Source organism: Lentinus tigrinus (genome assembly GCF_003813185.1).
Source record: "Lentinus tigrinus ALCF2SS1-7 unplaced genomic scaffold L226scaffold_1, whole genome shotgun sequence".
NCBI classification, from domain to species: Eukaryota; Fungi; Basidiomycota; class Agaricomycetes; order Polyporales; family Polyporaceae; genus Lentinus; species Lentinus tigrinus.
In genome coordinates this window covers 1,900,268-1,922,696 of record NW_027137910.1, presented here as the reverse complement: position 1 = coordinate 1,922,696, position 22,429 = coordinate 1,900,268, and the positions used below count along the sequence as shown (strand labels likewise).

The 22,429-nt window shown below is 56.5% G+C and overlaps 10 protein-coding genes across 10 annotated transcripts; 5 read left to right on the top strand and 5 right to left on the bottom strand.

Moving 5' to 3' along the window:
* Window positions 1–957: 957 nt before the first annotated feature.
* Window positions 958–2,913, top strand: L226DRAFT_528474 (exo-beta-1,3-glucanase). The gene is made up of 7 exons (XM_067679370.1): window positions 958–1,187; window positions 1,291–1,454; window positions 1,516–1,683; window positions 1,751–1,897; window positions 1,950–2,024; window positions 2,086–2,154; window positions 2,210–2,913. The coding sequence occupies exons 1-7, from the start codon at window positions 1,035–1,037 to the stop codon at window positions 2,706–2,708; spliced, it is 1,275 nt and encodes a 424-aa protein (XP_067542860.1). The 5' UTR covers window positions 958–1,034; the 3' UTR covers window positions 2,709–2,913.
* Window positions 2,914–3,037: 124 nt separating this feature from the next.
* Window positions 3,038–4,829, bottom strand: L226DRAFT_564879 (Gcd10p-domain-containing protein; the record flags this gene model as incomplete). The annotated part of the gene is made up of 9 exons (XM_067683707.1): window positions 3,038–3,197; window positions 3,252–3,515; window positions 3,567–3,699; window positions 3,750–3,890; window positions 3,955–4,163; window positions 4,213–4,304; window positions 4,358–4,461; window positions 4,512–4,639; window positions 4,693–4,829. 9 exons carry the CDS (start codon window positions 4,827–4,829, stop codon window positions 3,038–3,040), a joined length of 1,368 nt encoding a protein of 455 aa, XP_067542859.1.
* Window positions 4,830–4,915: 86 nt separating this feature from the next.
* L226DRAFT_528473 (ARM repeat-containing protein) lies at window positions 4,916–7,175 on the top strand. Its single transcript, XM_067679369.1, has one exon. It carries the CDS (start codon window positions 4,935–4,937, stop codon window positions 7,065–7,067), a length of 2,133 nt encoding a protein of 710 aa, XP_067542858.1. The 5' UTR covers window positions 4,916–4,934; the 3' UTR covers window positions 7,068–7,175.
* A 94-nt stretch (window positions 7,176–7,269) lies between these two features.
* On the top strand, window positions 7,270–12,245 carry L226DRAFT_21648 (uncharacterized protein). The gene is made up of 17 exons (XM_067672960.1): window positions 7,270–7,486; window positions 7,544–7,621; window positions 7,671–7,839; window positions 7,896–8,218; window positions 8,271–8,433; window positions 8,489–8,592; window positions 8,643–9,035; window positions 9,085–9,111; window positions 9,171–9,674; window positions 9,731–10,093; window positions 10,149–10,455; window positions 10,519–10,607; window positions 10,666–10,794; window positions 10,849–10,970; window positions 11,021–11,234; window positions 11,294–12,112; window positions 12,167–12,245. Exons 1-17 carry the CDS (start codon window positions 7,484–7,486, stop codon window positions 12,203–12,205), a joined length of 3,846 nt encoding a protein of 1,281 aa, XP_067542857.1. The 5' UTR covers window positions 7,270–7,483; the 3' UTR covers window positions 12,206–12,245.
* Window positions 12,246–12,401: 156 nt separating this feature from the next.
* L226DRAFT_21739 (uncharacterized protein) lies at window positions 12,402–15,017 on the bottom strand. Its single transcript, XM_067672967.1, has 3 exons — window positions 14,592–15,017; window positions 13,325–14,536; window positions 12,402–13,212 (listed from the first exon to the last, which is right to left on the bottom strand). The coding sequence occupies exons 1-3, from the start codon at window positions 14,808–14,810 to the stop codon at window positions 12,598–12,600; spliced, it is 2,046 nt and encodes a 681-aa protein (XP_067542856.1). The 5' UTR covers window positions 14,811–15,017; the 3' UTR covers window positions 12,402–12,597.
* On the bottom strand, window positions 14,689–15,829 carry L226DRAFT_475696 (Lumazine-binding protein). The gene is made up of 4 exons (XM_067676681.1): window positions 15,706–15,829; window positions 15,428–15,644; window positions 15,272–15,351; window positions 14,689–15,216 (listed from the first exon to the last, which is right to left on the bottom strand). The coding sequence occupies exons 1-4, from the start codon at window positions 15,718–15,720 to the stop codon at window positions 14,815–14,817; spliced, it is 714 nt and encodes a 237-aa protein (XP_067542855.1). The 5' UTR covers window positions 15,721–15,829; the 3' UTR covers window positions 14,689–14,814.
* Window positions 15,830–16,275: 446 nt separating this feature from the next.
* Window positions 16,276–17,595, bottom strand: L226DRAFT_528470 (uncharacterized protein). Its single transcript, XM_067679368.1, has one exon. The coding sequence runs from the start codon at window positions 17,486–17,488 to the stop codon at window positions 16,376–16,378; it is 1,113 nt and encodes a 370-aa protein (XP_067542854.1). The 5' UTR covers window positions 17,489–17,595; the 3' UTR covers window positions 16,276–16,375.
* Window positions 17,596–19,058: 1,463 nt separating this feature from the next.
* L226DRAFT_564876 (uncharacterized protein) lies at window positions 19,059–20,181 on the top strand (the record flags this gene model as incomplete). The annotated part of the gene is made up of 5 exons (XM_067683706.1): window positions 19,059–19,332; window positions 19,394–19,509; window positions 19,567–19,759; window positions 19,817–19,865; window positions 19,908–20,181. The coding sequence occupies 5 exons, from the start codon at window positions 19,059–19,061 to the stop codon at window positions 20,179–20,181; spliced, it is 906 nt and encodes a 301-aa protein (XP_067542853.1).
* Window positions 20,182–20,832: 651 nt separating this feature from the next.
* Window positions 20,833–21,063, bottom strand: L226DRAFT_528467 (uncharacterized protein; the record flags this gene model as incomplete). Its single annotated transcript, XM_067679367.1, has 1 exon — window positions 20,833–21,063. One exon carries the CDS (start codon window positions 21,061–21,063, stop codon window positions 20,833–20,835), a length of 231 nt encoding a protein of 76 aa, XP_067542852.1.
* Window positions 21,062–22,394, top strand: L226DRAFT_541666 (transaldolase; the record flags this gene model as incomplete). The annotated part of the gene is made up of 6 exons (XM_067682079.1): window positions 21,062–21,131; window positions 21,208–21,371; window positions 21,472–21,786; window positions 21,843–21,986; window positions 22,045–22,159; window positions 22,222–22,394. The coding sequence occupies 6 exons, from the start codon at window positions 21,062–21,064 to the stop codon at window positions 22,392–22,394; spliced, it is 981 nt and encodes a 326-aa protein (XP_067542851.1).
* Window positions 22,395–22,429: the final 35 nt, after the last annotated feature.

Sequence of the window (22,429 nt, the reverse complement as noted above, 5' to 3'; positions counted from 1 at the left end):
AAGATTGGTAGCTACGGGTCCACAAGGGAGCCTCAACCTACCGTTTACCTGAACGAAGTCTTTTAGGCGCAGTGCTCTCGCACACAGGTGTACACGATCGAGGTTGTTGGGCCCGAATGCTTCTGTACCTTGCCTCGGGTGCGCTTGCGACAGTCTGGGCATGGTGAGACCATGAGGTTCATGCGTCTTCTATGTCGTACTGGTCAGCAGGAGACAGACGTCGAGCTGTGTGCTCTATGTCCGAGAAGCATCACGGGAATTGAGCGCATATCCATCCTGCTCATGCACGGGACCGTGTTGTGGCGCCTAGCTGACCACGTCAAGCTGATGTGCCAGTGGTTCTCTTGTGGTACTGAACTCTGTTCGCTATCACCTCCCCATTCGTGGATCCCGGCCAATGACCACGAATTCTGATGGTGTACTTTTGCTTGAATGTAGCACGAGAACTGCCCGGAAGCCGAATGATGTCGTGGGCGCATCTGTTAGAGGCCGGTCACCTGTACTCGTTCTTGGCGCTCTGAAACACAACCAACCCTGGCGGCCCAATGGCGTAGCTTCGCATCTTATCGTTTCTCGACGCTGCCGGCCTTGTGGCCCTCAGGTACCGCGGACAATAGTCGTGGTCACAAGCGCATTGGTAGCGACCGGGCTTTGCACCTGGACTCGGATTGCATACAACGGGATTCGGAATGTTGTGATGCTTCACGAGGATGCTCGGACAATCCTGAGAACGACGTCGTACAACCGTACAACGCCCTGCATCACGGCACCCTGCAGAGAATGGCAACAAGCAGGGGAAGCCTGGGTACGAAGCCAGCACTGTGGCGGCTGTAGCGGGGACACGTGCGGAGTCCGCGATCGCGTCCGGCAGCGTGATGGAGAAGCAGCCATCCTGCATGTTAGCGTCACCCCAGCGCACTTCCATGTATTCCTGCCTCGTCCGAACAGTATATATAGCCTTTCCCGACCCATGCGTCCTTTGACCCCCGAACCCCACCTCCTCCTCTGCGTCTGGGTCTCCGCCGCGACGAGCCATGGTCTCCCTCAAAGCAGTCCTCTCTTCGGCGTCTGTCGTCGTCGCACTGTTCACCCATGCCGTCCTCGCCGACAATCCCATTAACCCCAGCTTTCCCTATGGTTCCACCAAAGTGCGGGGCGTGAACCTCGGCGGCTGGCTCGTTCTGGAGGTGAGTACTGTACCCCATGGGGTCGGTTCGTAGCAACCGAACCCGCTTCATACTTGACCCCAGAATATGATATATTGACGCGACGCGATGCTTGTCCTAACAGCCCTGGATCACACCATCTCTCTTCGACAACACGGGCAACACTGCCATTGTTGATGAATGGACGTTCGGCCAACTCCAGAACAGGCAGACTGCTCTGTCCGCACTGCAGAACCATTGGAATACTTGGATCACCGAGCAGGATTTCATCAACATCGCGGGTGCCGGGTATGTCACGTGGTCGCGAAGCTGGAACAGGCTGAATATCGTGCTGAACCCCCTTCTCCAGCCTGAACCACGTCCGGATTCCTATCGGGTACTGGGCATTCGACGTTGGCCCTGGGGAGCCATACATCTCTGGCCAGCTTCCATACCTCCAGAAGGCTGTTGGTTGGGCGCGCAATCACGGAATCAAGGTTATTGTTGACCTGCACGGCGCCCCTGGCTCCCAGAACGGGTAGGCATTGTTGTATTGATAGCACGCCTCGTGTTCAGCATGAGTGCTCAAATAACTCGCCTTGCAGCTTCGATAACTCCGGGCACCGCATTTCCTTCCCGCAATGGCACTCGAATGCGACCAATATCGCCCGCACGAACGCCGTTCTGAAGACGATCACCTCGTTGTTCGTCAATGATCAGGATGTCGTATCAGTCATTGCGCCATTGAACGAGTACGTAAACCTCATATGCTGACTCTGACGCATACTCACTACAAAAGTATAGGCCTGCTGGCTTCGACGGCAGTGCTGTCCTGAGCGCCGTTCGCCAATACTGGTACGACTCGTACGGCAACATTCGGTAGGTGTATGCGCAACGATCAGTTGTGATGTGCGTCTTGCTCATGCGTATGTCCGCGAAGGTTCCCGTACGGAACTTCCCAGCAGAGCAACACGCTGGTCCTTCTGCACGATGCGTTCCAGCCGCTCAGGTACATTCTACTTCCTCCCTTCGTCCGCATATATCTCACGAATGTGCCCTCCTAGCTACTGGAATGGCTTCCAGACGCCGCCCAACTGGCAGGGAGTTGCGATGGACACCCACATCTATCAGATGTTCTCGCAAGACGAGGTCAGCCGCACTAACCAGCAGCACATTGATGCTGCTTGCGCATATGGCGCCTCTCTCTCGTCCTTTGACTTGTGGACCATCGTCGGCGAGTGGACGCCTGCAGCGACCGACTGTGCTACATACCTAAACGGCCGTGGAGTGGGCGCACGCTACGACGGAAGCTACCCCGGTTCTACCAGAGTGGGTTCTTGCACAGGGATTACTGGGTCTCGCTCGTCGTTCAGCTCGAGCTACAAGACCTTCCTCCGCCAGTATTGGGAGGCCCAAACGATTACTTACGAGAAGGGCGCCGGTTGGATCCAGTGGACGTGGAAGGCCGAGAATGCGGACGACTGGTCCTACCAGGCTGGTCTTGCGGGCGGATGGATCCCGCAGAACCCGACGCAACGCCAATACCCCAACATTTGCGGCTGAGGGGGGCGTGGATGATACCCTCAGGAACCTGTGAGAAGTTTCACAAGACTAATAGGAGGTGGCCATGGCGCTTGATACCTGCCAGCCTCCCTTCTGCCAGCATACAGACTTACTTTACACACTCGTTTGGCGGTACAGACTACGTCGACCGTTACTTGTACCATTGCAGCATCATCTATACAAGTTTTTGGAGACATGTCAGACTACTTACTTGCCTTTGCTGATGTGCTCGTCATCAGTCGTATGGGGTGACAGGCCTCGTGGTCTCTCGAGAGATAACTGGAGCCTGGTATGAGAGACAGGCGATATAGACCAGTACTGTCTGATGACTACGACTCTGAGGTCCGCATCTCGACGTCATCGCCTGCCACGGCCACGATGACCGCCGTAGGCTGCTTGACGTCCTTCTCGGGCGGGTCTTCGCTACTTTGCTTCACTTTCTTCCGATGTCTATGTACCATCACGGAAGACGCAGTGGGATCGTCGTAACTATCCAGAGACCATGGTCAGTAAGTGACAAGGGCTTCTAAGAGAACGGCGCACATTTTGATGACATGCAGGATGAAGCCGCCCGAACCCGACGCGTTCATCATAGGATGTGTCCTTCCCGGCAGTACCTGGTAACGTCGCAAGAAGCCTTCCGTCACTGTTGGCCCAAGGTAGCCCAGTCGATCTCGCAGCTGTGTCTGCAGGTTGGTGACGACCTGGACATGCGGACTGTGCACAACAATGGATGCTGAGCCGCCGAGGTACGGGTATAGCTTGTCAATGATCGAGAATGGGTCATACTGGCTTGCTACGAGTAGGCTAGGCGAAAAAAGTGAGCACAATTCCAACAAGGTCTTAGATGGAACTGACCCGTCGAACTCGCCCGCGAAGAGCTCTTCTCTGGTCTGCATGAGAGCATCCGAGGCGACCTTACGTTTATTCAGGCGATTGCGTTGCCCGTCGGACTTGAACTTGCCAGATGGCGGTTCGGTGGAGGCGATAACTGCGTAAATGGTCAGACATGCGTTAAGTTCATTGTGGGACAAGACACACTAGGCGTATAATCCTCGTCTGCTGTGGCCCAGTTCAGTGAAGACATGACGGAGGTAGCCTCCTTCCGGAAATTCATGTGTACCATGACTGGGTACGCTGGTGGTGAGTCAATGTCACATATAGTGATAAGGCGTCCATTGCCTGCGCGTTACGGAGTCGGTCAGGTCAGGTGTTCAACGGAAGACGTATGACAAGACTGATTCACCTCCGAGGCGATCCAGGATAGCGGACACGACCACTCCCGACGCATCGTCTACTGCGAGGTATCGTCCTCCCGGCCGTACATTCGCGAGGTTAAGGATTTGAGCAAGAGAGTCCGGACGGATATCGCGGAGGCGATTCTGGTCCTTATTAAACCAGTATTCGCAGACATTGAACATAGTTGGCTCGAGGACGGAGAAGGACTTGGAATATCTAGACGACGGTCAAACGCGCCTCTTTCTTGGTACTGAAAACTACTCACTTCGCTTCCTTCCTCTTTTTGTACTTCTCTTTACTGTACTCTGTCTTGAGAGAGTAGTTTGCGTGCTGCTCGATCTGCTTTTTGATAATTTCCTACAATACTGTACGTCAAAGGTAAGCCGAAGCTTGTCTAGGACTCCTCTCACCGATGCATGTAGTCCAGCCTTCTTCAAGGTCTCAATCTCATCCACCGTGAGGGGTTGAACATATTGCCCGTCATTAATGAGCTCGTTCGTGGCGTCCGTGTCCTCTGCAGCACCGTATTGGGAGATGAAAGCGCGACCGGGACAATGCTCGTACCTACATCCTGCATCGGACGAGGGGGCAGCACCTTCAGTTTCTTGCCCACAATCTCGTATGTCAAGCCATACGGTTGTCCAACGAGCTCGCTTGAGGGGAATTGACCGAATTTCCCGAGGTTGATGTTGCTATACTCCGAGGTCAGACGAGCATTTCGTTCAGCCACAGCTCCGTTGCGTACGAGTTGCCCTCAAGCTTGATTGTCCGTATGTCCCCACTCGGAATCTTCAGCAATACAGTGTGTCCGAGTTGGATGGTCTCCTCGCGAGTGCTGGAGTATGCATGGTTGGGTTGGGAGGGGCCTTCGCCGACGTCCATGGCGAGGAGGAAGATGAGAACAGAGAAAAGCGATCGAGATCTTGCGCGCATTCAGGCGGGCAGAACCACGTGCGCCGCGTCCAACCCCCGACCTCTGATTCCGCCATGTCCTCCGACCCTTCCTCCGTCGCCCCCGTTGCCGCCTCCGACGTCCTCGATGTCGTGCTCAAGAAGACTCAGGACAAGGCTTGGGTGGCCTTCGCTCCCGATGAGCTGTCTGCGCTTCTCTCCGCATTCTCGCCGACCCAGCCGGTAGCGACGCACACCAAAGGCTACCTCGTCCTCTCTGCATACTGTCAACGACGGCGTTCCGAGGCCCCTTCACACGATGAGGGGACGCAGTCGATCTCGCGCACATTTGAGACCCCAGTGGTCTCCCGAATGGCGGACACGGAGGAGGAGGAGGCACTCGCAGGGCTGACTTTCCTCTCTGCACTCTTCGACGTCGATCACCCCTCCGCCTCGGCCATCTTCCAGCGCGATGGTACGCTCGAAGCTATGATGGACACCCTTGATCTTTTCCCCAAATCCCATCACATCGATCTCGCTGTCGCACACTTGCTTGGCCGCACCGCAGGACACAAGACATGTCGCGCCTTGCTCGGCAAAGACCATCGGAATTGGCTGGAGTGGAAGTCGCGCCAGACGAACGACGCAGAGCTTCGTGCCGCTGCTGCCGTCGCGTTGGTGAAGCTCGCCAGGGGATCTAGCGCGGATGCGATGGAGGTGGGCGGCACACCAGAGCAGCCGGCTATGCAGGACGATGAGCTCGCCGCACTCATGAAGGGACTAGTTGTCGACGCGCAGGAGACATCTTCATTGGCCGATGCTGTAGAGGGACTCGCATACATGAGCACCAATCCCGCGGTGAAGGAGACGCTCTCGAAGGACTCTACGTTCTTGCAACGCTTGTTCGCACTTATACCCCGGCGTAAGGGTGCAACCTCCGAGCGTCTCGATGAATCCACTGCTTCCCCTCTGTACGGTACCGTCGTCATCATTTCCAATCTATGCGCATATCGCCCCCGTCTCTCCGCCGAAGAAGCGCAGATTGCGAAGCTCAGACGGATGGCAAAGACTGCGAAGGGCCCTGGGCAGTCGAGCCAAGCTGTGGAGGAAGACCTTGACCCCGTCGACGACGACGACCATGTCAAGGAGCGTGGTAGAAGGTTGATAAAAGCGGGCGCGATGGAGGCCCTGACGTCCGCGGTTCGCGCCACCGACAGCCGTGCAGTCAGGATGGCCGTTAGCAAGGCCATTCTGAACCTGGTAGAGGACAAGGACAACCGCGGCAAGGTCCTTCAGTCCGGAGGCGCGAAAGCGTTGCAGATTATCATTCAGGGACTCCTCCCGCAGAGCAAGCCTTCAGACATAGGCAAAACGCCACAACTTGAGAAGGAAGACTTCGAACCTATCCAGGCTCTCGCAAAGCTCGCGATCACGGCTGCACCCGTTCAAGTCTTCGGCCCAAACGAGGGCGCAATATACGACGCCATTCGTCCCTTTGCTCTCATGCTCACACACCCCAACGCCACACTACTCCAGAGTTTCGAAGCCATGATGGCACTGACGAATCTCTCATCCCAGAGTCCGGAGGCCGCCTCAAGAATCGCAGGCGCCGACGGGTTGATGAACAAGGTCGAGCTGCTCATGCTAGAAGATCACACCCTCGTGCGACGCGCTGCCACCGAGCTCGTGTGTAACCTCGTCGCTGGGTCCGAGGAGATCTTCAACAAATGGGGCGGGGACAGGAACACGGCCTCCAAGTCCAAGCTACAAGTGCTCGTCGCGCTTTGCGACATCGAAGACCTACCTACGCGACTGGCCGCGTCTGGCGCACTTGCGTCGCTCACGGCTTCCCCAGACGCGTGCGAGTCCCTCGCGGAGCTGGAGAGCGAGCGACATCACGTGTTGCCCATCCTCGGACAACTCGTCGACCCCACTGTTGTTGCGCGCCCGGAGGCGGATGCGGATGTTGAGGAGGAAGAGGCCGGTCAACTCGAGTCGGATCCGGGGCTGGTCCATCGTGGCATCGTTTGCCTCCGCAACTTCTTCGTTGGCCTGCAGAACAGTGCGACGCAGATGGAGATCGCTTCGGAGGCCGACCGGACGGGCGTTGTCCGCGCTTTGGTTGGCGTAGTCAAGGGTTGCGCGCAGAACCCGAGTTCGCCGATACTGCGGCCAGCGGCGGAAGCATTGAAGTGGCTGCTGGAACATGGAGTGGAGATATCTGTATAAATACGCTGCGAAATGGACCGCTGGAAATCAGTCTAGTAAGAATGTGTGTACGATGTAACTTGTGCAAAAGAAAGACGGCGCCTGGAGGATTGCAGCAGCATTGGACCGACTCCGACCGATGGTCTGCAAGAACGATAGAAGCGCCCTGGGCGCGCGCAGTGAGATATGCCGGGGACGCGGCGCGCTCCTCCGTCATCGCACTTGCTACCGATCTGCTACCTTCCGCTTGCCGCGACTATCCTCATTGTCTTCTCCCATTTCGCTCGTCTGCCGGCAGGTCTCATATACCGAGGACTCTCAGAAGGCAGCACACGCAAAGGCAGCACACTGCGATCGCATCGTTACAAGTCTCCGTCCTCATTGCGGCGCCTGCTATCAGCTTGTCTAATCAACACACCTAGTCTCTCTTTCTCGTAATGGTCAGTAGCATAGCCAGACGAATACATCATCACTTTTGACGACCATGAAATATACAGGCGCCATCGAAGAAGGCGGGAAAGAAGGGTGCTGCCGCCACCCCGAAGAAGGGCGGCGCAGCAGGCAAGGTCGCCAAGGTATGCAGGTTGATCAAGGATCGCTTTTTCCCTGCTGAGGACGTTGTAGGCAGACTGGAAGGAGGGATTCAAGAAGAAGCAAGTAGGAGTGTCCGACATGACACTCCTTACCACAATCACGAACGAGAGCATTAACGAGAACTTGGAGAAGCGATGGAAGAATGCGGAGATCTACACATATATTGGCGCGGTGCTCATCTCCGTCAACCCATTCCGAGGTGCGTACACCCATTATGAGAGCTTGTGGAGCAAGCATCGAGCATGCGCCGAGCAGATCTGGGCATCTATACGGAGGACGTGCTCCAGAAGTACAAGGGGAAGAATAGGCTCGAGGTACCCCCTCACGTCTTCGCCATCGCAGAGTCTATATACTACAACATGAACGCGTACCACGAGAATCAGTGTGTCATCATCTCTGGCGAGTCCGGTGCGGGCAAGACGGAGGCCGCAAAGCGCATCATGCAATACATCGCGGCTGTCTCTGGCGGTCAGGACAGCAGTATTCAGGAGATCAAGGACATGGTACTCGCGACGAATCCCTTGCTGGAGAGTTTCGGTTGCGCGAAGACACTACGTAACAACAATTCCAGTCGACATGTGCGTAATATCACGCGCCTGCGCGAAACGCCTATGGTTAACCATCGGATAGGGCAAGTACCTCGAGATCATGTTCAACGACCGCGGAGAGCCAATCGGTGCCCAAATTACCAACTACCTGCTGGAGAAGGGTCGTGTGGTTGGTCAGGTGGAGAATGAGCGTAATTTCCACATCTTCTACCAGTTCACCAAAGCCGCATCGGACGCACAACGAGGTAGGTCATTAATGAATCAATTTGACGAAGCAATTGACACAGTGATGGGTTACAGAGGCATTCGGTCTTCAGACTCCCGAGGCCTATGCGTACACAAGCTTGAGCAACTGTCTCGATGTTCCTGGTATCGATGACTCCCATGACTTCAGCGAAACTATCGTAAGCGATTCAAATCTGTGCATGGAAGACGTCTGGCTGAATTATAACAGAAAGCGATGCAAGTCATCGGGTTGAGTGACTATGAGCAGAACGAGATCTTCCGTATGCTCGCTGTCATTCTCTGGTTGGGCAACGTACAATATACTGAGAAGGACGACGGTAACTCTGAGGTTGCGGACGCTAGCGTAACGGACTTCGTCGCGTACCTCCTGGAGGTTGACTCTGCGCTAGTGCACAAGGCGCTCACAATCAGGACAATGGAGACTCAACGCGGTGGACGACGTGGATCGGTGTATGACGTACCTCTGAACCCTGCGCAAGCCACTGCCGGACGTGACGCCTTGGCGAAGGCGATCTATAACAACCTATTCGAGTGGATTGTGTCCAGAATCAATGCTTCAATGAAGGCGCGTCAGACAACTGCTCATCTGATTGGTATTCTGGTACGTTGCCCAGTACGTATAGAAAGGCCATCTCTAACCAATTGCACAGGATATCTTCGGTTTCGAGATCTTCGAGGTTGGTTGAGGCTGAGCCGCGAGCCCCACGTCCGTTTCTCACATGTCCACATCTGACAGGACAACTCCTTCGAGCAACTATGCATCAACTACGTCAATGAAAAGCTGCAACAAATCTTCATCGAGCTCACGCTCAAGACCGAGCAAGAGGAATACGTTCGGGAGCAGATCAAGTGGACTCCGATCAAGTACTTCAACAACAAGATCGTGTGTGACCTCATCGAGGAACGTCGTCCCCCCGGTATCTTCGCTGCTCTCAACGATGCCTGCGCTACTGCCCATGCGGACCCTACCGCCGCGGATAACAGCTTCATTCAGCGTACGGCTTCGCTCGCTAGCAACCCGCACTTCGAGGCTCGTGGTGCACAGTTCTTGGTCAAGCACTACGCCGGAGATGTCATGTACAACGTCGCAGGCATGACGGACAAGAACAAGGACGTGCTTGTGAAGGACTTGCTGGATCTCATCGGCACGAGTGGCAACCAGTTCTTGCAGGGACTCTTCCCCGACCGGCCTGACCCCAACAGCAAGAAGCGGCCACCTACCGCGAGCGATAGGATCAAGGTCAGTGCGTCCCTCTCATGGTGTAGCGCTATGCACATATACCTTGTCTACGGCAGGCTTCTGCTGGCGCTCTTGTCGAGAATCTCATGCGCGCACGGCCATCATACATCCGGACCATCAAGCCAAACCAGAACCGTAGCTCAACGGAGTTTGATACCAAGGCCGTCTTGCACCAGGTCAAGTACCTCGGTCTACAGGAGAACATTCGCGTCCGACGCGCAGGTTTCGCGTACCGGAACACGTTTGAGAAGATGGTCGAGCGGTTCTACCTCCTCTCCCCTGCGACATCGTACGCAGGCGAGTATATATGGCAGGGCGATGCGAAGTCCGGCTGTGAACGTATACTCACCGACACCGGTATCGCGCGTGAGGAGTGGCAGATGGGTGTCACCAAGGCATTCATCAAGAACCCAGAGACTGTAAGTATTGGTCGGAAATGATGTTGCTCCTATGTCGTTGATATGCTTGCGCCAGCTCTTCGCTTTGGAGACGATGCGCGACCGTTATTGGCACAATATGGCTGGTCGCATCCAGCGCGCGTGGCGCAACTACATGCGGTACAAGCACGAGTGTGCGCGCCGTATACAGCGGTTCTGGAAGAACAACAAGGAGAGCATCGAGTACGCCAAGATCCGGGACTACGGCCACCAGATACTCGCTGGCAGGAAGGAAAGGCGACGTTTCAGTTTGCTCGGCTACCGTCGTTTCATGGGAGACTACCTTGACATCAACGGGAAGAGTGCCTTGGGCGAGGAGCTCATTGAGGCTTGTGGCCTTGGACGTATGTATTGGCGTTCATTGTGTGACGCTGATTTCAAGGTACCGAGGCTGACAGCCATTGCAGGAGACAAGGTTACCTTCAGTTCCAGGGGGCAGATCCTTGTATCGAAGCTGGGTCGTTCAAGCAAACCGAGCCCACGTTTCCTCGTTCTGGTATGTTGTCCCACTTGCTAGCTCCCAAGATACACGCCACTTACGTCCATTGATATAGACCGACAAGGCTCTGCATATCGCTGTGACGAACGCAAAGGACGGTCAGACGTTCACGACGCTAGAACGCAAGATCAACCTAGTCACAATCAAGAGCGTATCTATGTCTAACCTCCGGGATGACTGGCTTGTGGGTTAACTGCGTAGATGATACAGGAGATGTGCTGAAACCCAGTTCCACCAGGTTCTGAACCTTGGTCACACAGAAGAGGGCGATCCTATCATCAGCTGCGTCTTCAAGACAGAGTTGGTGACCCATATGCTCAAGTTGACTCAAGGAAGCATCAACGTCCTCATTGGACCGATGTGAGTTATTGTTTAGTGAAGTGTCGGTTGTGTGCTGAACTGTCTGTCAGTATTGACTATACCAAGAAGAAAGAGAAGAAGGCACAGATCAAATTCATCAAGGACGAGACAGTCCCTCGGAACGATACATACAAAAGCCACACTGTACACGTTCCTTCTGGCGAGCCGCCCAACAGCCAATCACGACCTATGCCCAAGCGCAAGGAGGGCGTTGCCCGTCCCATCACACAAGGCAAGCTCCTCCGCAAAGGCGGTCCGTCAGATGTAAGTGCTATCTGAAAGACTATCTTCACCCACGTTGATTGGTCATGTCACAACAGAAGAAGCCTACAGCTTCAAGGCCCAAACCGGCGTCTCAGCCTCTTCCGGGTAAATCCTCTGTTACACCTGCGGCCAAGCCACCAGCCGCAACCTCGACCACGTCTTCCGCAGCACCTCGGGCTCCGCCGCCGCCGCCAGGGCGTGCTCCCGCGCCTCCACCTCCGCCTGCTGAACCTGACGTTGAGCTGTACAAGGCGAAGTATCCATTCGAAGGTCAGGATGGCGAGATGTCGCTCAAGAAGGACGACATCGTTGAGTTGGTTGAGAAGGATAACAACGGCTGGTGGCTAGTAAAGAAGGATGGCGTCGAGGCTTGGGCGCCGAACAACTACCTCGAGCTCGTCCCGCCCAAACCGAAGGCCGCAGCCCCTCCTCCGCCGCCACCGCCTCCTCCGGCAGCCAAGCGGGCGACTCCTGCACCGCCTGCTGCACCCGCAGCGCCAAAGGCCGGGCTCAAGTCTGTCTTAGCAGATCCATCTGCGAAGCCTGTCGCAGTATTTCCTGGGATGGCCTCCACAAATGGCTCGGCAGCGCCCTGGAAGAGGACCGCTTCCGCTGCCGACTCGTCGCACGACAGTACGCCAGCTACATCAAGACCAGGAAGCTCTGCTGCGCCGAAGCCGCCTCCGTTGGCAGCTAAGCCCAAGCCCGCCCCTCCACCGCCTGTCGCCAGCAAACCCGCCATGGGCGTACCTCACAAGGTTGGTGCGAAGCCACCGGTACCCAGTGCGCCTCGTCCCGGAGGTGCTGCGCCGAAACCAAAGGTCGGTGGAGTGCACCAACCAGCGGCTGTGGGCGGCCAGATGGATCTAGCGGCAGTTGTAAGTGGATGATCTCTTGTTTGGTAGTAGTATACTCACACGTCCTCTCCTCAGCTCGCCAGGCGTGCACAGCGAATGACGGAGGATGAATGAAGTATAACGGCGATCCAACTTGATGAAGGCACCGCTGGACAATGTTGTTCCTCCGTAGAATGGATTCGGGTCATGACATTCATAAGGTTGCTGTACATATGTGTATGGAATAAGGCAGGCCTAGCTGATACCTATGTGGTGGTGGAGTGTATGCTCGAGAATTAGATGCATCATGCGGACATGACGTTACTACTAGAAAAAAAGGTGGGTGCGGGCATGCGGGGGAATGAGCGTGGGGCGAGCGTGATGGGTATAAAAATCCGAACCAGGGACAATAGGCGACTAATGAGGGGTGGTATGTACACGGTATGGTGACTTCTACATTTAGCTTAGTGCGTCGGTCGTCAAACAACAGCGATAACAGCGACAAGTCCAGACGAGAGACGGCGAATCTATGGCGAAGCGGAAGGCGTAATTGTGATTGGGGGTAATGGCGCGAGTGGTCGGGCATCGGGCTCGTCGAGTGTCGCTTCGACCTCGTCTTCACTGCCGAGCCCATCGTCGCTGTCCGGCACGGCGACTCGGGATGGCGTAAGGGGGCGTGAGCTCGACGGACTTGCGTCTGCGTCGAGCATCGAACGCGTCTCGGTGTCGTTGTCGTCCCCTCTCCAGTTCCGAACTTCTTCCGCGGTAAGCACCTTCGCGCCGCCCTTGCTACTATTGACGAAATCTTCGGGCTTGGATTCGAGGGCGCGTCTGCCTGACTCTAGGAGGCCCTCAATCATGACCCTGACGCGCTGGTAGGCTTTGTCGGCCTTCCCTTCGAGGAGTTCCTTGTCATCCTCTTCGTCATCTTCATCCTCCTCGTCATCGTCGTCCTCCTCCGCGGTGTCGTCGTAGGTGAGGGAGGATTTGACGGCGCGGTAAGCGGGAGGAGGGAGGATAAGACGCGACTCTCGCAGCTTGCGCCGGAGTTCTCGAATCTCCTTGGCTTGTTTGTGTTTCGTAGCCTCCAGTGATGAGTTGATAGCAAGTAGCGAGCGGTTTGTGATCTCGAGATCCGCAATCTGTGCAACAAACGTTTACAGTTCGAACTTGATCACGCGATGACGAGTAGTGGATTGTGGTGGGTAATGGTGCGGGGGCGATGTATATGCACAGCAAGAAACGGGAACACACCTTACGATTGGACTTCGCCTCTGCCTTCATCTTCCGCTCCGCATCGTCGCGACCATCTGCATGATGCGCGTCCCCGTCATAGTCGTCCGAGAGGTCAGGGTCGCTTCCTGATGATGTCTCCCGAGTAACAGGCGCGCTTTGGAAACCAAGCCCGTCGATGCTTGCTCGAGCTTGAGAGGAGTGGCTGCCTTGCCGAATGTGTCCATTACCATTGAGGGTCGAATGTAACGTCGGGGCCGTGCTCCGGCTAAAGCCTGAATCCTGTGTCTCGTACGAGACGGATGAGCGCGACGCCGACGAGTGCGACGAGAACGACACCGTAGATGTTGGCGGGGATTGCGGCGGGAGGGGGATGGCTGTCGGGTCGACCTTCGGCCCGGGTCCACGTGCGCTGCCGCCATAGTCGATAGCAGTATCGTCGTTCGGCGTGAACGACTGAAACGCTTTCGGGAGCGCTTGGAAGGACTGATGCTTCGTCTCTCTCGTACTTCCGAAGCGCAGTTGCGAGGCTGATGGTGAAGATGCAGACGAAGGACTCAGACTGGAGTTGCTTGGCATCAAAGGCGGGGAGAGGGAGAGATTCGAAATGGACGGGACGCGGGCGGGACGGTTTGCCAGGCGAGGAGACGGAGGCAGCGTCGGAGGACTGTGCACGCCGGCCTCTGCCACCCTAGACACCTTCGCCTTGACGCGTACACTGACGTTCGGCGAGACGGGGCTGCTGGGTATGTTCTCATCGGGGTGCAGGGAGAGCGGGGAACGGCCAGGAGAGGATCCAACACTTATCTCTGTATGTGTGGGGGAGACGAGAAGGTTCGAAGACACGCTGCCCCGTCGCTGTCGGACGAACGATGCGGTCTGTGATGGTGTCCCGGCCGTCAGCGCGCGCTGCCGCGACTCGGGTAACGGGGAAGTCGAGTTGTTCCCATTGGTACGCGCAGTGAGTCTTGCCCGGACAGCTGAGCCAGCTGCCGGAGTGGAAGTAGTAGTTCGTGATTGTGGTGGCTTGAAGGGAGACGGTGCACGGGTGGGGGCAGAGCTCCCGCGGGCAGACGGTGGAGACGATACGACCTGTCCGGGCTTGCCAGTCCGAATCGTGGCACTACTGTTGACCTTTGCCTTTGGCCTAGCTAGTGGTGGCGACAAAGACGGTGCTGGTTGCTTGAAGGGGGATGCAGGACGAGGTCGTTCATAGTTGATTCTAGAGGTGACCTGGAAAGTGGCCTGAGCATCGCTTGTCGAGCTCAGTAGTTTCCGCAAGTCTAACCTTCGGCTTGAGCTGACTCTCCATGAGAGTCAGACAGATGTCGAGCAGGAAGAGGAGGGCGGAGGCGGGAGACGGAGGAGGGAGGAGAGAAGGTTCAGGTCGGGGGTCGGCTGAGGCTGCTCCAGGCGGACGCTCCCGTCCTTTTAGCGAGCTGCCATATATGGTATGTATGTCGAGTAGTACACATTCATTTATGCCATAACTGCGCTCCTCCCGCATCTCGTCACTGCTGTACAAGTCCCTTCTTGACCAGAACGTCCTCAACTATCTTCTCTACCAGTCCCCGCAATGGCTCGCTGCCTCCGCCCAATGCAGCCTGCACGCTCTTCTCAACGAACTTGCCGACCATGTCGACCTCGATATTAACCTTCGACCCAACTGACTTCTTGCTCAGTGTGATCTTATCTTGTGTGTGCATGATGAGCATCACACCAAACGTTCGTTGCGTATCGTCCACAGCCGTAAGGGTCAGCGAAGTCCCGTCAATTGTGACGTATCCCTTCGGAATGAGATAGGGCAGCAACGAAGGTCGTTCCAGAGTAGGTTCCGGGAGCTGGAACAGCAACCGCACCGAGTCACCATCTGGAGTCTTGTCGATCAGGATGGCCGTGGTGTCGACGTGAGCCTGTTGTATGTTCGAGGTCAGCACCTGGTCAACGACGCGAGCCTGGGCAGCGGACCTGCACAAAATGTCCTCCGAAGCGGACATGCGCACTCATCGCGCGCTCCAAGTTGACCTGATCGTCGACCTTCCTCTCGCCTGTACGGCAGAAAAACATGACGTAGGCCCCTGTAAGACATTCGCCCTTAATTGAGTCGTAGGCAAGGCAACGCACCGAGGTCAGTCCTGTCCAGAGTCTCGTTCGCGAGCCAGACCTTGAACCACCCCCCGCGCTCCTCCTTGTCAAACCCGACGACCGTCAGGCACGCGCCGTTCACCGCAATAGAGTCACCAATGTGGCAGTCGCCCAGGATGGGCGCAGAGTCCCCTATGGTGAGGGTGCACCCGCCCTCGTCATGTACGATCTCGGTGACTGTACCGAGGTGCTCGATCTGTGCATGCAAGAAGTTTCGCTGGTTAGACCGGCAGAGCAGAACGTATTAGATGGCATACCAGACCTGTGAACATATCTGAAGTTTTCCCGTAGTGGTGGTCTAGATGACTCTATGGAAGTGGGCGCAAGACAAAGTGCTCAGTCTACGTCTCAGGTGCCTGTCACGGTGGTGGCGCAGTCCAGGTGCGCGCGGCGCGTTCCGACGAGCTGGTCGGTGTCTTTGCCTCCCACCACGCTTGTCTCCGCTCTGTGATGGCTCAACCATCAAAAAAACCGGCCCCTTCGGAGGCTAAGCAACCTGAATTCAGGTTTCGCACCAAGCCCGTACAAGAGAGGTCCATTTTTGAGTCTTGGGCAGGTTCGTACAGTTTGCCTCGCTATCTTCACGACTCTGACTTCCTGTAAACTCAGTACTGCCAGCAAAGACGCGTCTACGAGTCTCTCTTGCTATTACTGTCTTTGCTGGCCTAGGCATCCTGGCGTCGGACAAGCTAGAGCAGCTGTTCCCATCTGCCCCAGACGCTGCGAAATGTCACCCCCCTCCGTCAACAAGCTCATGACTGTCACCTTCCCATGGCATTCCTCAATACATGCCCGACGTCATGAAAGATCGTGTTTTAGCAATGTGGATGGGTCTATGAATACAGCAGTTTGTGCATAGGACAATGTGCGTGCGCGCCTCCTCTGCTCCTCAACCTGCGCTCTCTGGTCCGATATCCGTACCCTCGTTCAAGCCATCCCTCCGTACACATCGTCCGGCATCGGCGAGTGCCCTTGCACGTCATCAAAGGGGTTCCCGCCCCCTCTCGTCCCCGTGTTTGCCTGCGCAAGTCTCGGCGTGTGTTGAGGCGTAGGCGACCTCCCATTCCCTCCGAGGCGCGGAGAAGTCGCGGATCTGTTGACACTCCCGACACGCCCCAATCCCAACCCCACGCCGACGCCAGCGTACCCAGATGTAGACATCGATAGTCTCGGGGCCGAAGGAGACCCGGAATACAGCGTGTCATCGAGTTGCCTCGCTGGGACCCTACCCTTCGCCTGCGCGTCACGCCTTGCCGCGCCCGTCGGGACAGCGGCTTGCGGCGGGGATTGCAGCGGCTTGGCGGCGTACTGGTCCCTCGGGTTGACTACGGGCAGGCTCGGCAGAGAAGTGAAGGACGGGTAACGCTGCCGATCTTCGAGGCGGAGCTCCCATTCGGCCTTCTCCCAGTCGGGAACAAGCTCCTCAGCGTCGTCGCGGCGTTTACGCCCAAAGAGGTCCTTGAGGAAGCGCCACCAGTGGTCGAAGAAGACAGCGAGGAGGAGGATCGCCGCGACGGCGCTGAATGCAATGACAGCGACGCCGATGATCTTCCATTCGCTGGTGCCGCTACCGCCATTCGAGGATGCTTTGACGGCCTCGGCGGCAGGGGGGGACTGCGAGGGTGAGGGCGCGGAAGGGGCGAGTCCGGCTGTGGCAGTAGGTTTAGCGGGTTGCGTGCTGTGTGATTCGAGGTTCGAGTCGGTGCTGACGACGGAGTGAGAAGTGGCGACGCCAACGGTTTCTTTCGCCTTCTTTGTCTCGGTGAAAGTCACAGTGCCAGAAGAGGTAGCGAGGCTGGCGGAGGTCGCTGTTGCAGTCTCGGTCGTCGTGAGCGTTGGAGTTTCTGTCGCGGCGTGCTCATGTGTCGTGCTCGTCGATTGGGTCTGGTCGATAGGATTCAAGAAGCCTCGGAAGCCATCGAAGTCATCCCGTGCGTGGTGAACTTGAAGGCCAGGATCGAAGACCGACGAGTTCCGCAGAGCAGCAGCAGCAGCCGCGTGCACAAGCCCGCCGAGACAGAGGAGAACAGAGAGCCGCATAGTGATGTCTTCTTCCAGTCCACAAGTGCGAGATGGTGAGCCTACCGGAGCCGACAGTGTCTTGAGGATCTTGAGGAGCCTTGGAGATCTTGAGGCGAGAGCGGCCAGCCAGGGCCTCGAGGCGCGTCGTGCGTCGATGTGGTTCACGTTCAAGCTGCCGCTCGGGCGGGACAATGGGGCACCCAAGTTGGATGTGAAGACTCACCCCGTCACCCGGGAGGACGAACAAGCTTTAGATTCACGACTCGTACTCAGCACCGTATTCCGAAACTCTCCCGCCATCCACCACACGACCACAAACCCCCGTTGCTCCGGCTCCCGACCTCCCGGGAGTGCCTTGATTGTTGCGAACAGGATCTGCTCCGACCAAAAAAGTCAGGGATCTCCTGTTAGGCGCGGCAAAGCCACGCCTCTTTGAAGCTTGCTCGGAGTTGCGTACACATCCCGACGCTGAAGCTGGCAGTCACCTGCGGTATCTCTCCACATCGTCTCTCAACCCATGCGTGCTCCGTCAACTCCGTCGTTACCTCTTTCACACATACAGGACCCGCGCTGCTGCGTGTTACTTATCCCGGGGCATCGATCGTCCTGCCGTGGCGGCCTCCACTCCATGCGTCTACTTGTGTGGGGTCGCCACGTCGCCGATGTTTGAAGCTAGTCGCCGCTACATGGCCATGTAAGCATTTCCGTATACTACGGGTGCCTTGGAGGTGGGGAAACGGCGGTGCCAGCGTAGCTTCGTGTGGTTTCTACTACAAATTGCTGTCTACGGGGTGACGTCATTGATGCTATTGGTGTATGGTATGTCTGTCGTTTACTTGGAATTGCCTGTCCCTCTGATGAAGCTTTCAGCTACACTGCCTGGTATCTGCAACGTTTTGTACGAGCCTGCATGCGTTCTGAAGTCGTCAACGGCGTTTCAGCACCATATGTATTTTGGACAAGCAGGACTTTTCGAGCGCTCATATGTCCAACAGCTTGACCACAGCGCAGAAGACGCACCCAGGAGCGACGTCGGCTATCTCCCTCTGACTGGCGTCCCTGGACCCTGGCTATCCCCGTGTTGCGGACACGGAACAGCTGCAATCTATGGAAGATCACCGACATGTCTGCTTTCCCGGGTGACGTCATCATATTGTGGCGTCTAGCGGTGTACCAACACCGGTCAGGATGCCCAAGCGCCCAACTCTGACCATGGCACTGCAAAGAACGTATCCTTTCCGCACACGAGAAATGGTAAGTAATCTGGAGGAAAGAATCAAACTTCCAGATACTTTGCTCAATTATACGTTTAAACCTTTTCAGCCTTAGGAAATACTCTCGCAACCTTTTCTCAGCCTAGAGAGGTGCAGTAGCCGGAGATTCATCAGCCTTGCCGCGAGTGATAGAGCTTAACATTTCACTTACCATTTCATAATCATTTCCTGAATAGGCAAACGATAACGGGTTTCCTGTGTGGTCTTATACTGTGCGGATGCTGCGATGGGACCACAAGACGCATACACGAACGTCCCCTCGATTTTGGCTTCACCACTCTTCCCTCCGGTTCCTGACCCCCATCGTCATCCTCATGGACTCCCCTCAACCTCACCTGGCTTCTACTCCGCCGCCCAACGCACATCCCTTCGGTCACAGTCGCTCACGAGACGAAAGCCGAGCAAGTGACGATGCGATGGGACTGCCGTGGTGCCACGCCTGCCGACCATACGTCCACATTCTCTTGAACCAACACGTTCCGTCGACGAGCATCGCGGGTACCTCGCCACTGGCTCCGACATGGGCGTTCTCGTCGCCCTTCCCCGATTACATCTGTGTGCCTGCCCTCGTCCACCGATCACAGCTCGGTATGTCCGTGGTCCAGGCTTAGTCTTTTATGGTTATCGACTTACTTGATACGTCCTCTAGCTGTATTCGCTACGCCCGTCATGAATCCGACTGTAGCTGCCAGCCCGAATCCCAGCGTCGATTCGGCAGCAAGCACTAGCCCTATGCAACGCAAGTCCAGAGGCGTGAAGATTGCTGTGTGTTCAATCCACGCCGCGTCGTGCCACTTTCTCAGGATGACTTATCACCTGTAGTGCACCAACTGTCGCACGGCGAATAAGAAGTGCGACGAGGGTCGGCCATGTGGACGGTGTATGAAGTTGGGTATGAGCGACTCCTGCATCAGTGCCGAACGCAAGCAGCGCACCCGGCGTGTCAAGCAAACTACCACAGCTATCACTGTCTCAGCCACGCAGGTCGCCGTCGAGACACCCACTTCCAGCGACGGTGAGTATCCCTGCGACTTGGTGGTGATACCCCCTACTTATACAAGTATGATCGCAGGCGGATCGGTGTCCATACCAGCATCAGTACATATTACGGCCGGAACGTCGTACGTCAATAACACCCAAGATATGGCTGACGCCAGTTGCAGCTCTCCGACCAGAAGCCCTGTCTTGAACGACCTCGACACCCATTTCGACCCTCAGCTGGCTGGACAGTACCCGAGCTATTCTGTCTTCGCCAACTTTTGGCCAGCACAACCAACGGCTTTCCCGACGGACCATCAATTCCCGAGCTGGGGTTACGGGAGCGACGGAACCCACCGGCACCCCCCTGCCCAGTTCGGCGGCTCCATGGATGGGATGTCTCCGGATGGGTGTGGGGGTGCTGGGGGTACATTCCCGTCGCTCGGTCAGCAGTTCTAGTGGATCCATGACCTGTCGCGCTTGCTCTTCTTCTGCTCTCGAGTCTTGCATCGTCCGCGGTCCTGGGTTCCTTCGGAGGTTCCCTTCCTTGCAACCCGTCGACCTGTAGCAATAGCATTATCCGCAATCGGTAACATACACCTCACCATCATCTCTCTGTACAATAGTCCTCATTCTTGCATACATGGACTTCTTGCGACTTACCCCATGTCCAGCTTGTGAGAGAAAACATCCGGATCCTTCCGTCGGCTTGCGCACGTTTGTCACCCTGCATGTATCCAGTCACGATACCTGCCGTCGCATTGAGCATTAGTCCGAACGCAATCAGGGGCAACTTCACATATAAGGACAGCAGTTCTGGCCGTCTTACAGGCCGGTCCCACACCCGCCGTCCGCGCGAACGCCGTACGTCGCCCGGAATACCATTCCTCTCATGCTTGTGGCAGCGGGGCGGCACGGTCCCATTATTCAGGAAAGTGAACGCTGTCCATTCTCAGCAGACGTACGCGTGGCGCTGTGCGAGTTCGGCGCGTTCTTCGCAATGCATTGCCCTGGGCCAATCTCTCCGACGTTGTCCACAGCCCGAGCTTGCCGTTTCAAGTGCGAGTCCAACAAAGTTGTGCTACATAAGATTACGGGTAGGTGAGGAAGTCAAGAACAGGCGAGACTCGGCCAGCGTGGTGATGAGTGGCAGCCACCTCGGCCGGCGTAAAGCTGGGCAGCGAGTGGGTGAGCTCGCCAGAGTCGGGCCGGAACGAGACGCGCTGGGGAGAGATCTGAGATGACGACGAGATCACGTCCCATCTCACTCAGCCTACTTGAAGGCCTCCGTCCCGCGACAGCCTTCACAGCAACCACCACCACCCCCGCAACCGCAGCCATGACCACCTCTCTCGACGCACTCAAGCAGACCGGCACCGTTGTCGTCTCCGACTCTGGGGACTTCGAGTGTGAGTAGCACGTCCTCCCGTCGATGACGGCATCGCATCTGCGCGAGTGCGACTCACGACTTGGCCCATCGTGCAGCTATCGATGTCTACAAGCCCCAGGATGCGACCACCAACCCGTCGCTCATCCTCGCGGCTGCGAACAAGCCCGCATACAAGCGTCTGATCGACAACGCGATTGCGGCCGGCAAGAAGAAGGGCGGCAGCATCGATGAGCAGGTCAACGCTGCCATGGACCGCCTGGTACGTCTCTGTTCCGTCCCTCATGTCCCTGAAACCCCGCCATGCTATTATAAGATGTTAAGCTTCCAGTGCTGATTGCTTTCTTTCCTCGGATCTCCAGCTTGTCGAGTTCGGCTCGGAGATTTTGAAGATCATTCCCGGCCGTGTCTCGACCGAGGTCGACGCCCGTCTGTCCTTCAACAAGGAGGCGACCAAGGCCAAAGCCAAGGAGCTCATCGCTCTCTACGAGTCCGTCGGCGTCAAGAAGGAGCGCATCCTCATCAAGATCGCCTCGACCTGGGAGGGTATCCAGGCTGCGCGGGAGCTTGAGCGCGACGACGGCATCCACTGCAACCTCACCCTCCTCTTCGGTTTCGGACAGGCTGTTGCGTGCGCCGAGGCTGGTGTCACCCTCATCTCGCCCTTCGTCGGTCGTGTATGTGTTGTGGTTTACCCCTGAAACTGTGAACATAGCTCAGACTTTTGTCGCAGATTCTTGACTGGTACAAGAAGAACAAGCCGGGCAAGGACTACGTCGGCGACGAGGACCCTGGTGTGCAGTCCGTAAAGAAGATCTTCAACTACTACAAGCAGCACAACTACAAGACCATCGTCATGGGTGCCTCCTTCCGTAACGTACGTCTCTACTTTGCCCTTGATTTGACGCGTTCATCTTACTGAGCGAATCATTCAGACTGGCGAGATCAAGGCTCTTGCCGGCGTTGACTTCCTCACCATCTCTCCCTCACTTCTTGAGGAGCTCAAGAACGACACTGCCCCTGTCCCCAAGAAGCTCGACTCGGTCCACGGTACGTGTGTTGTCTGGACCTTGGCATCAAGCTACGATCTGACCGCATATGCCTCTCTACAGCCAAGTCCGCCGACCCCCTCCCCAAGGTCTCTTACATTGACAACGAGGCTGAGTTCCGCTGGGCACTTTGCGAGGATGAGATGGCGAATGACAAGCTCCACGAGGGTATCCGTAAGTTCGCGCAGGATGGCGAGACCCTCAAGAACCTCCTCCGCGAGAAGCTCCAGGCTTGAGCGGTTCTCTCCTCTGTACGCGTTTCCGGGGAACG